The sequence below is a fragment of the Thermobia domestica genome, chromosome 6 (genome assembly GCF_964235325.1).
Source record: "Thermobia domestica chromosome 6, izTheDome1.hap1.1, whole genome shotgun sequence".
Lineage (NCBI taxonomy): Eukaryota > Metazoa > Arthropoda > Insecta > Zygentoma > Lepismatidae > Thermobia > Thermobia domestica.
Genome location: NC_137459.1, coordinates 152,159,053 through 152,172,691, shown reverse-complemented (window position 1 = coordinate 152,172,691; position 13,639 = coordinate 152,159,053). Strand labels below are relative to the sequence as shown.

The 13,639-nt window shown below is 37.8% G+C and overlaps 1 protein-coding gene across 5 annotated transcripts in view; it reads right to left on the bottom strand.

Moving 5' to 3' along the window:
* LOC145688271 (uncharacterized) overlaps positions 1-13,639 on the bottom strand; it is a 173,876-nt gene that overhangs the window by 44,660 nt on the left and 115,577 nt on the right. For all 5 annotated transcript variants that reach the window (XM_081762263.1, XM_081762266.1, XM_081762265.1 and 2 more), the window contains one exon: positions 4,311-4,525. In XM_081762263.1, the coding sequence (XP_081618389.1) occupies positions 4,311-4,525 (215 nt within the window). The remainder of the gene's footprint in view (positions 1-4,310; positions 4,526-13,639) is intronic.

The following is a 13,639-nucleotide window of genomic DNA, read 5'->3' as shown; positions in this document are numbered from 1 at the left end:
TTAGATGTCGCTACCTGTACCTCTCCCTTTATACTTATAGTTTTGAATTTGTGAAAATTTGTACTAACTTTCTAATTTGTTTTAAAAGAAGTTTATATATATATATATATATATATATATATATATATATATATATATATATGAAAAAGTAAGTATGCTTTTAATTTCATTCGGGTGATAACTGTACTCGCAACTTGTCGATTAAGCAGGCCGAAGGTTCGGGCAGAAAAACTAATAAATACTAAATCAGCGAGATCATCATCCATCTGACAATCTATAAAGGTAACGAAGAAAGTTTTTGTGGAGGTTTGTGTTCAACTGGGCCGCACACTGTGAGTTGAATACGAATGGAGATAAGGCGAAGGTCAGTTGTTGGTGTGGGCATATCCAACGTACCACCTGGTTGTGACAGTTCAGTTACACCGTGAACTTGCGTAAGGACAGAATGAACATGGGACCTCCACAGAGCGACATAAGGGTTTATATGCTGTACGAGTTCAAACTGGAGTCAAAGGCCGCTGCAGCGGGGCGGAAGATATGACAGGCCTTTGGTGAGGGTATCGTGACTACTCGGACAGTGCAGTGGTGGTTTAACAAGTTTAAGGAGCGTGACGAAGCAGTCGAAGACGCACCACATGCCGGAAGACCAACACACGTACAAAACGGAGATCTTCAGGCAGCAATTGAGGCGAACAGTGGCCAGACATGTGAGGAACTGGGACTACAAATCAGTGTAAGTGGAGAAACCATTCGGCAGCACCTTTGTCAATTTCGTTAGCACTACAAGTTGGGTCGATGGGTCCACATGGTTTGACTCCGGGCCAGAAGACAACGCGAGTAGACACCTGTGTTTCTTTGCTGTCTCGTGTGAGGAAGAAGCCATTTCTAAACAGGGTGTTGACATGTTATGAGAAGTGGGTTCTGTACGAAGCGCCACTGTGCCATCATAATTGGTTAGCATCCCATGAACCGGTTCCAAAACAGCCGAAACTAGTACTGCACCAAAACAGTCCTCCTGTGTGTTTAGTGGACTGCTCGTGGCATCGTTCGTCGGAAACTGCTACCAGCTGTGTACTGTCAGCAGCTGAGCCGTGTTCAAGAAAGACTCAAAACTCTGGAGCCAGTAGTTATGAATCGCAAAGGGATCCTCCTATTACAGGACAACGCTAAGCCTTACATGGCTAGGATGACCCGGAACAGTATTCTACGACTTGGACGGGAAATACTGCTGCAACCACCATACTCTCCGAACATTGCACCGTCCGATTATCACCTGTTAAATTCCTTGGACAATCACCTCAGAGGACGCCAGTTCAAATCCCTAGTAGAGATGCAAAATGCACTTGATACCTTCTTCGCTTCACGGCCCACCAAGTTCTACCGCGATGGAATACGTGGTCTTCCAGAAGGTCATCGATGCTGATGGGGACTATTTTTGATCTTCCAGGCACGTCTTAGGTGACATATCGATGTTCGAAGGTGGTGGGTGACAAAGCGGCAGAACTTTCTTGGATACCTTTATATTATACAAGTATAGACGAACCTTTCGTAACACTTCGCCAAAAGGGTTATGTTTGACTTTGCCTATATTCCAGACTTTCATTAAACGTTTTGTTTAATCTTATAGAGGCCACGAGATTATTTAAAGAAAGCGCTACGATTTATTTTAAATACCTATAGCTCATGTTGTAAGTACCGCAGGGATACGATTTAGACCTCGTTCAATATGCAATTTTACTGGCTTTCAGGTAATTTAAAAAACGCATTCATTGCTACAAATGAGTGGAAGTAACAGACCTTTTCATTACATGGCAACCATAAATCCTACGAGTAAGATACGAATTACGTAGATACGGTATTACAATTCTCGATCCATCGATAGAACTAAGATAAGTAATATGCATTCATATAGTTTTTGCTGCGCTAAACGGAATCGGATATACAAATATATATATATATATATATATATATATATATATATATATATATATATATATATATATTATTACTATTATTTTGAAGGGTAAGGGGAAAAACAAGGAATGTCCATGTATGAGATTTTTCAGGTGCTTTGTCCTATCTGTTGGTGACTCTTGGTACTATTTGACTGTATATGCCATGCATGCGTAGATGTAGAAATGTCCGTGTAAACTGGGCAAAAGTTTTAACTAACTCTATTCTTCTTACGCGGTTTTCAATATTAAAACGCCGTTTTCTCAAACATGCAGTTTCGTGACATTCCTTCTTTTTTTCCCTTACCCTATATTTTATATATATATATATATATATATATATATAGAGAGAGAGAGAGAGAGAGAGAGAGAGAGAGAGAGAGAGAAATAAAAAGAAAAGACATTTTATTTAACTGTGTAGGAAACAAAGACATGATGAAAGTGGTTCGAGCAGTGATAACCAAACCAAAGTAATACAGTAAACCAAATCACTTCTGAATGTAAATGGTATAAAGGCCAACGAATTATGCATTTCAACTTGCTTTACACTTCATTCTTGAAGCGAACACTTTTTTTCTCCTCTGATGCACAGCATTTTCTAAAACTTTGGGTGTCTTAAAATGGCTTTCCTGGTGCCTCAAAAGAAGCCGGTTCTCATTTTCCACACAAGTATTTTCATACATATTTTGCTCCATTTAAGTAAGCAGAAAGCGTTGTTTCCGACTCCCTTTATACTGTTACTTGTAATTTTATATTCAGAATTAAGTACCTTATTCCTATGATGCAGTTAATGAAATACTATGTAAACATTTTCTGCACGAGTGCCTACAGCCCTCCCCTCAGGGAGGCGTGCGTATGTATCACAAATTTGGAAAAGATTAAAGATCCTAACACAGACGCACACCTTCTACAAAATGAAGAAGTGAAAAAACAGATGCAAAACATCAGCAATAACTGATTTATTTTTCGTATGGAGAACGTGTGTCACCTGGAATATGCGAGTTCACTTCAGCATATTTTTATTAGGTACAAAAACAATATATCTTTCTACAACTTCCGTTATGAATTAAGAATTACATTTTGCATATTTATCATCAATTGCCTTTTAAACCCGTCATGGAGGAGGAATGACGTTCTTCGGCAATCATACTACCCCGGAAGTCGAGAAGGAAGAAAAGAATGGAGAAGGAAGAAACGGCGTGTGACCTTTATGTTAGGTAGGATCCAAGCATTTGTCTGCTGAGAGAGGAAAACCTAGGAAAAACCTGACTCAGGTTGTCTGGCTTGAAAAGACTCTGACACCTTTCCGACAGTGTCCCCAACCAGGAATCGAACCCGAGACCACTCGCACCAAAGGCAAGAGAGTCAGGTTACAACTTCAAGTTACTTTTATCGTTTTGTGTTGAACGGTAGTCTTTTCTTTAAAGTCATATATATATTCATTAACTAAACATAATATACGGACTACAACAAAGGACTGAAAAACAAGAGAAACAATTATATATGTTTTATGCACGAGAAGAAAGTTTTTATTAGAAATAGACATTCGATTTGGTTAATAGGATCACGCTAGTGGTTTAAAACGTGCTACTTCCCTTTTCAGAAACATTCATGGCATCCATAACCAAAGATAGTTATAGAAAATACTATTTTGGGTATACTTTTCGGACACAGTAACTAAAAATACCCACAATTATTTGATAAAAACGAAAATAAATATTACTTAGCCGTTAACTTTTAAAACACAAAGAAAAGCATACAGGATGCTTATTCCGCTTCCAATTTATTAGACTTTTAAGTTAGTTTTTCATATATTGGTATTCATGTATTTTTTTCATATTAGGGCAAAGAAGTTAACTGAAAATACTCAAACTATCAAAGATCAGTAAGTTAGAAAAAACACTTTAATTAGAGATCCTTATTCATTATTTTTAAGTAATTATTTTTACTCGAACTTATTAGGTTAAAAAGTGTAATTACTTATTCTCTGTAGCAACTCAAGGACATATAAAATCAAATTAATGACAGAATTATAAACTATCACAGAAAACAAAATTCTGATAAAACACAAGCTTATAACATTGGTCCAATGCAAAGAATACATAAAACGACCTGGAATATCATTTGACTCTTAATAATTGTCTTTCTTCTGTAAATTAGCAGTCTACTCGAATTACGTTAATCGGTACGCCACATGCCATGATAAAACACTACCGTATTTTTTATGTCTACTATGAAACAAACAAAAAAAAAAAAAAAAAAAAAAACTTGTCATAGAAAATAATAGATAGTAGCTGTGGTAAACTAAGTTATGACTAAATTTAATGAGAACATTGAAATAAAAGTAACAATGCTTACCGTCAGAGTCTTCAAGTTCCTCTCCTCCAAAAATCCTAGACAGCGTTGGATGGCCCCATGGATCAGCAACCAATCCAATGAGGGAGCGTATTTTTGATGCTGCGTTATGGTCAATGAGAGTGCCTGCGCAACGTTGTAAGGTTACACTTAAGTGATTTCTCACAATTGGTTGTAATTTTGGCCAGTCCCCTTGCAGAACCAAGCTTAAAGTATCTCTATTAGCAAAAGATTTAAGCAATGTAAGATCGATGAACTATTGTCAGTCTCGTTAAATTATTATTATTATTATTATAAATGTGAAACCATTCCGTTATGGAAGGTCAATCCGAAGATAACAGAACTTACAATAGGAAATGTAAAAGTAAGGATCCGGTAACCCAGTAATAAAAGTGGTGCTGACGACGTTGAGAGGAAGGAAATATTAATTAAAAGTAATAAAAACATACGCACAAGAGGAGCCACTTTTCTTACGACTTTTGTTCGTTAAATCACGTAATTACTTTCGTTGTATATAACGGTTCTTACAAAATAATTTTTACCTTTCGCCTTGAATTTTCCCTTATTTCCAGGTGCCAGACCAGCATTCCAGAATTTTCTCTGACCCGCAGTATATAATAAGATAATGGCCTACTAATGAGAAATGCCTCTAAGCTCTAAGGGCTTGTTTAATAACAGTGGATGAGTAAACACAACGTTAACCAAAGAACTGCCATTTGAGCTACTGAATAAATTTTATAAGGCATCTTTAAGTTAATACATATCAATGGAATATATCATTTATATATATATATATATATATATATATATATATATCAAGGAATTGGCTACCCTTCTCTGAAACGACTTAACTTTAGTATTTTCAAAAAGTTAAGATCCTCTTTCAATCAATTTCAAAAAAAAGGAGATGGCTCCTAAAACAAACGTACAAAAAAAATACAATTACTTCAATGAGATATTTCAGTTTTTTAAATTTCCATAAAAATAGTACTGAAAGAATGTTTGTTTTTGATACCCAAGTATTTAAAGGTATGACGTAATGAAGATTTCGGGTAGGCAATATTAAAACTGCCCATTAGTATGTATCGAGAAAACGTTTTTTGTAGCAATTTTTGGCCAAATGTGTTTAATATAACATAGAAAAAATTTCAAATCGATACCTCAATTTTTTGAGGTGCCGCCATTGGCTTGAAATTCGAAAAAAGTGATGAAATCGTAAATTTTTAAAACAATAAATGAAAAATTTGTTACTTTACACAGTATTGCCTTTAGTAATAATTGTGTTCCAAATAGTCCAAATATAATAAAGACAGACATTTAAAATCGTTAGCTCTTGTTTATCAAGTATTGCCATCGCTTTGACTTTGGGAAAAAATCGATAAACTGCCTATAATAGAAAGTGTGCTGAAACAATGCATGTGGGGAAAGGAAAACAAATAAGAGGAATTCCGGTTCTGAAAAAGATCCGCCAGTCAAGGACATTGGTTACATAGTTGCTTCTAAAATAATCCAAGTTTGGAAGAAGTCAGATGATATGTGGTAAAGCTACTTTAAGTCAACAACTAATTGTTCCCTAAATTCTTCAATAAATAAATAAATAAATAAATAAAACTTTAGCTCCTAAAATCAATGGAAAAATCAGTATGAAAGAGCCTTAAAACGTGAAAATGAGCATTTAAAACAAGCTGAACAAACTTTAAACGATGACGCAAATCTCTTTAACAGTGACCACGATTAAGGATGTTCGGGTGTAGATAAAGAATTCCGTCCATCTCCAAGAACTGAAAGAAGATACGAGTGCACTGCCCAAGCAAATGAGGGTTAAACTACCAACGTTCGTTTCTGCGGTTTGCACGTCAAAAGTGTCTGTCCGTCACGCTGCACTCCTAGCTTCTTTACTTTTAGAAGATGTTGGTTGGTCACTTCTCAGCAAAAAGAGAATGTTATTGATCCCAACAAGACTGAAAGGGAGCAAAAACAATCGTGGAAACTGTCACTGAAGAATTCACTTCTTTTATAAAGACTTCTGAAATTAAAGGGTTGTATTTTGGTGGAAGACAAGACCAAACGCTCGTGCTGAACGAAATAGCATACCGCATACGATAGTGAAGAAAGAAGAAAATGTTTTACCGCATACGATAGTGAAGAAAGAAGAAAATGTTTTAGTTCAAGAGCCACAATCTAAGTATATCTGCCACATATGCCCATTGTCAAGTAGCGGAGACATCATAAAGTTAGCCATTACTCAATTTTCAATGACCAAAATCTTCACATGTCAAAACTTGTTGTTTTAGGCTGTGATGAAATGCCAGCTAATACTGGAAGAAAAATGGAGTAATGGCCAATATTGAAAATTATTTAGAAAAGCCCATTCTGAGTATAATTTGTCTGTTGCATACAAATGAACTTCAACTTAGATATTTAATCCATGAAATCGATGGTAAGACTACGGGGCCAAATTCATACAAAGGACAAATTGGAATGGCTTTACAAAACTATGAGCTCTTATCACTTGTTGATTTTGAACCTGTAGCTGTTCACTGGATTCAGAACTTCAGTGCTTGAATTTAAGCACCGATCAAAAATATCTTCTGAATATCTGTCAAGCTGTTTCGTTGTGCCATTGCTCCTAAAGTTTGGCCATTCAAAATCCTGGAAAGCTACATCAGGCGAGATGGGTAACAACTGCTAGTAGAATTTTACGCCTTTACATCGGAACGGAAAATCCGTCAACAGAGCTCAAGATTATAGTTTCCTACATAATGAATATTGATGCTCCTGTATGGTTCTATATTAAAAGCGAAACATCGTGCACACAAGGAGCTAAACATTTAAGAAAACTTATGTCGTTTTCTAGATCTATAAATCCAAACCCTAAATCAATCATAGATCCACTGATAATGCAAAATGTATGGTTTAGTCATCCCACGAATTTATTTCTGGCAATGATATCGGACACAGATACAAACATAAGAAGGCTCGGTTGGAGAAGAAATTTGAAAGCAAGAACATTATCCTTATCTAACAGTGTGAGAAAATTCAAAGTTCCTGAGGTCAAATTAGACGCAAAAGCCTACGTTTGACAGAGCCACCACTAACACAACAACTAAGCAACGATGAGCTTCAACGTAACATAAAATTTGCCGCAGTTGCAAGTGAAGAAATAACGTTTTCCTCGCCACACTCAAACAGTAGAACGCATGATAAAATTAGTGACACAAGCGGCTAGTTCTGTGTGTAGTGCAGACGCTCGCCATAGCGTCGTCTTATTTTGGCAACTTTAAAATCTCGGGAGCGGATATCACAGTTCACAAAGAAATCAGAATACTAATTAAAAATGAGTAACTGAACGTAGGGAAATACAAAATTAAAGATAAGTCCAGGAACTGAGGGAGGGCGGAACTTGAACTGCAACCACCTCCTCGTCGTGAGTTCTGGATTATTTCAAATGTAATAAATTTAATTGGAAATAAATTACGAGCTGCAGGAACTATAATGTATCTCAGCGAGTTTTCTGCAACTTTTAAAATCTTATACGGTTTCCAAATGTATAAAAACTTAAATACATTTCATTTTATTGATTTTTGATTTCACTGTCTCTGATACCTGACAGAAGAATCACTAACATGTTTAAATATTTTTTGGAGAATTTTTACAAATATACATTAATATACAAGATCATTATTTTTTCCCCCAACAGTACAGAGTACAGAGGGATGACGGCAACTCAAAAAATTGAAGTAGAGTCTTGAAATCTTTTTACATTATATTGGGACTACCTGGAGATCAATTATTACTACGTAAGTGGAACACAGTATAAAGTTATAACTATTTCACTTATTGTCTTAAAAATCTAAGATTTCATCATTTTATACAAAATTTCAAGCCGATGGCGGCACTACAAAAATTGAGGTATCAATTTGAATTTTTTTCTGTATTTTACGCTGGTCAGCATGGGTTCGGTTGTCTCGAAGGTAATAGCTGTTTCTTAATAATTTTGACATGCTAATTCCGAAAATGAAGACTGTTTGTTTCTATCACGTAAAGTTCTTGCACTACAGTATATTATTTTCCTTAATTTAAGAGAAGAAAGTGTTGTTTCAGATGTCAATAGATGGCGCCATGTAAACATTCGCATATCCTGTAACTTCCACATTTTCATTAATAACTCAGTTTTCTTAATATGTTATCACTTCTTTGTGCTTTCCTTAACAAAGCAGTGTAGTAATGAATAATTATTTATGATTTTTGAGAAAAAATAAAAACTTTGATTGTTATGAAACTTTAGTCTGTCAGATAATTACGCGAAGAATATCCCGAGGGAAATTACAGGGAAATTGACTCCACACAGTGCACAGGTTTCAGGAGCACTCACAAATATGTAAAATTGAAGGAACAGAAAATAATGTATTAAGATGAACATACAGATGGTGATCAGAAAAATGGAAACACCTGTAGTTGGCAACACGTCAGATGTATGGGTTGGCAGTGGTGAGGGCGCTCGCAGCGCCGGACCGCTGGTGGTGGTGTGTTAGGTCGGTCTCCATACTACGTCAGGCGCAGTGGAACAGCAGTGTCCAGTGGCTGCAGCAGACGGAGGTAGTGTAAAATGCAAGACCTCTCAGATTTTCAAAGAGGGCAAATTGTTGGTGCGCGGTTATGTGGAGTGAGTGTGACGGCAGTGGCTACTGTGTTAGGTGTGTCGCGTGGGACAGTGTCGAAGCTGATGACGGCCTACACAACACGGGAAAACCACATCGGGGAAGCGGAACAGTGGGCGGAAGAAAATCATGAGTGACAGGTCACGCCGGGTATTAAAGCGCATTGTCACGCAGAACCGTCGTGCCACTGCGGAGCAAGTGACGGAGGAACTCGATCAGCACCTCCCCCACCCTGTTTGGACAATCACAGTCCGCCGCGAATTACATGACATGAACTTACGGGGTCGTGTTGCACGGGCCAAACCGCTCATCAGGGACCATAACGCTTTCGCACGCCGCAAATGGTGCCGCGACCATGCAACTTGGACCGTTGAGGACTGGAAACTTGTGATATGGTCGGATGAGTCATCCTTCACCCTATTCCCAACCACGGGCCGTGTTTGTGTGTGGAGAACGCCCAAAGAAGCTTATGATCTGCAGTGTCTCCGCCCAACTGTGAAACATGGCGGAGGCTCGGTGATGCTGTGGGCCGCCATATCATGGTTTTCATTGGGTCCTGTGGTCACATTTAGCGGACGAATCACTGCCAACGATTATGTCGCAATTTTAGGAGACCTCTTGCATCCCATGGTCCGGATGTTGTTCCCGGACAATGACGCCATCTTCCAGGATAACAATGCACCCATTCACACAGCTGGCGTTGTTGCAGCGTGGTTTGAGGAACATCGGGATGAAGTTCAACACCTCCTCTGGCCCGCCCAATCCCCAGATATCAACATAAGTGAACATCTGTGTTCCGTCTTGGAAACACGACTCCGGCGACGATTTCCACCTCCATCCTCTCTCACAGAACTGGCCGATGCCATGCACGAGGAATGGTGTAAAATTCCATTTGCTACCATTCACGACCTCTATGCCTCCATCCCACGTCGCATCAAGGCTGTTCTGAAGGCGAAAGGTGGCCCGACACCATATTAATCTGGTAAGTTGCAATTTCGTCCAGGTGTTTCCATTTTTCTGATCACCATCTGTACAATTCACACTTCACGCGAAGTTCCAATATGGGAAATCAATCAATACCTTCAGTTGAAATTATTGAAAAAGACAGAAAATGGCTATTTAAAACTCCAAGTGTAAACCTGCACTTGGAGCAATTCTATTTCTAATATCACAACGCGTTATTGCGTAACACGCCTCCATGGCCAAGCGGGTTTAGCAGTGCTGTTGAAATTCTAGAACTGAAGGGTGGCAGTTCGAGGTGAAAATGGGGCAAGTTCCAAATAAGGCGGTCAATATATAAAAGTGACATCGTGATTGTCTGTCCGATCATTACGGAAAATCGAATCAACTGTTTGAAATATATATTGGAATACATTTAGTACTTGGAAGAAAATGGTTAGCTGACATCCACTGGAAACTTGACAAAACTTCGGTACAATTTAGAAAATAGTCAAATATGCCTAAATCTAACACTGCAGGTGGAAGTGAACACGACGAAAGAAGCAATTTAGCATTAGAACGTCATTGAAAAACAGAATGTGATGCGCGCAAACAAAAAAAAACAAAAAAAAAAAAAAAGGGAAAAAAGTAACATTGTCGACAACAACACACTGGATGGTGCTTATCAAAAGACCCATAAACGCTATTCATTAGCTCATTCTTCACGGTTTGGATTGTAAGAAATAAAACTATTTCTTCGTGCTAATACGCCTCTCAAAACGAAATGTTATATTTCTGCAAATTTTGCTTTTCTCACATGACTGGATAATTAAAGAAAACAAAACCATATGACAAGCTGGATTTGATCTGAAGATCCCATGATCTTTACTACATGTTGTTATTCATTACATTAGGGGGACATTGTTTGCAATGACACTGATACATTGGGTGGTTTGATCGAAAAAGTCAAAGCTCTTTACATCGAATCTTTTTGCTTGTTTTTTTCGTTTCTACTTTGTTTGCTCTTTAGGTTTTTCGTACGATACATGAAAAAGAAATACTTTTTTCGCTTAGGTATCCAGGAATACTGTTTTAACTTAGCAGAAAACAGCAATTTACTGGTGAAATGATATGGGGTAGTATGTAGCATTTTGTTTGCACGCCGTCGATCGCAGCAAGGGGCATAGGAATTGCATAAAAGAGATTGTGTTGTTATGAACTACTAATATCTTTTGCAAGAAAGATTTCCACGTGTTACTTCGTGGCTCAGGGGATAAGTGAGAGATTACAATACACAAGTTCGCACGATCGAATCTTGTCTACTGCTAATATGTTTTTCCATTTTCATTGTTTAACGTGAACATAGATACATTTTCATTGGCATTCAAAAAAGGAATATGTAGCTCTGAAAAGGCCTGTTTATATATAAGTGTTGTGGTATGCACAATATTATTTGTATTTTATATAATTTGCATACCGAATTTTTGCTTTATATACATAATTAATCCGTGATTTAATTAGTTTTATTTTATTTTAATTAGATATATTTGAAAGGATTATACGGAAGCTGAGCTAATTAGATTATGTTCGTATGTAAATATTGTTTTGTGTTGTATATTAATTTTATATTGTGACATCAATTCATCGTTTACACATAAAGATATCACTGTATAAATTAGTTAAAGCTAAAAGATATTGGGATATGGGGATTCGAAGTAGCAGAAAAGACGTTGAAAATTGAAGTTTCGCAGAGTCAGCGGAACAGAAAAAAAAAAAAAGGAGAAAGCGAACTTCGACTCTCTGCCATTGTGCGAGCAAGCTTGCATGATACTTTTAGCAGCGCACTGTTACTATCTCGTTTTCAGATATAGAACGAAGATGAATTAAAGAATAGAATGAAAGAGATAGGGTAACATCGCTAGTCCTTTGTATATGAATCGGACACTATGCGTACAGCAGACACGAAGTCGGGAAAAGACATTGTCTCCGAAGCTCAAGAAATTTTCACGTGTCCATATGAAGCGGCGAATACAATAGAGTGTGACTTTTTCTGACTCCTCTCCTTTTTAGCGCTCTACATCTCTTGAGCGTGGCGTCCCTCAACGAATTTCAGGTTGGCATAGCGAACCTATAGAATTCAAAATTTTAGCAGTCAGCCTGGTAGACGACGAATTCTGCAGGATAATCCCGATAGATGTCACCCTTGTATTTGTCATGATCAGCTTCTGCTATAATTCTATGATAATAGCATGTATAGTAAACTTTCTGGATGTTTCGGTATATATTTTAATATTAGAGCGTTGATATGTTGTAATAGAGTAGTAATGGCTTGTATCAATGCATGTCCGGAGTATGGTTGCGGTTCTGTAAACCTACATGATTGCAGAACACATACCAAAGTTTTTTTTTTTTTTTTTTTTTTTTAAATCCTCTGCAGACGCAAACCTGAGGAGCGAGAGGGATGCTCTACAGGTTATATATCCTTTTATAAGGTTTCTAAGGTATGACAGCCCTTGAGAGGCTGCATACAAGATCAGTAACATATGTCGTTTCTTTATCTCACTCATGTTAAACAGATAAACATTTTAAAAACTATAAACTTTTGGAAAATAAATGTGTGTACTCCACCAACCCCTTTGGTCATACAGGTGGAAGTTTGTAAACCTGCCGCCAGATGGCAGTAAAAGACAGGAACTGTCAAGCAAGTGTGGCTGGAAGCATAATTGAAATAATTTTTGTGTTTACACTGCAATTTCCAATATAAATCTAGTGTTTAATGTGAAGTGACATATATTAGTTTAAAGCTTATTTAATGCCCTGTACAACGAACATAAGCACTTACAGTAATTTGAAACTTGACAGTGTGAGCAGAGACAGACAGAAAAGTGAGTCAAAGTGCAAAACTAGGCCAAATCTAGGCCACCGAGCAATGTGCTCAAGAGAACAAATACCTTACACCCCTATTTTTCTAGTACTTTGAAAATGGGTGCGCCGGTTGCGAGTCTTTGAAAGACAATGAACTTGCGGTTGTTTTAAAAACATTGCGGGTCAAAGACTCGAGGTCAGTTGTCTTATAGCCGTGGACGAGCTCACATCGAGCTCGTACTTTTTCGACGCGCGAATTATTTTGATTAGTTGTCTCTTAGTCTCAGGCAAGCTCACATGGAGCTGGTGTTAGTTCGACGCTTGAGCAGTTTTGAGTCAGTGGAAAAGTTCGCGAATTTATTACGCGAGTGACACTACTTTCAGTTAGTGGAAGTGAACCATTATTTTGTATATATATTATGAATTTATCCGTGTGACAAACTGTGATGTCCGTTCTTTACGTTTCTTCGTATAGTGTAGCATAAACGGCGTATTCCTAAGCTATATTAGAATACACGGACCTTCTACATCGATGACTGCCTGGAGCCTTCTGGGCATGCTCTCGGTAAGTCCGCGGAGAAAGCGTTCACCAAGGGCGACTTTCTCCCAGCTGTTTTCAACGATTACCCATAATTGATTTTTTGTGGATGGAGGCGGATTAGGCCAGTTCTCCTTCATCAAACCTTTTGACCTCTGCCCATACTGTCTCAATTATATTCATATCGGCTCCATACGGTGGCCAATCTAGGACCCCTAAATCAGCCTGCTGCGAGAGCCAATTCTGAACTAATTGACACATATGAACTGGAGACCTGTCGTGCTGAAACTGGATTACTCCATCCGGGTAGAGAAACCACACAGACGGCA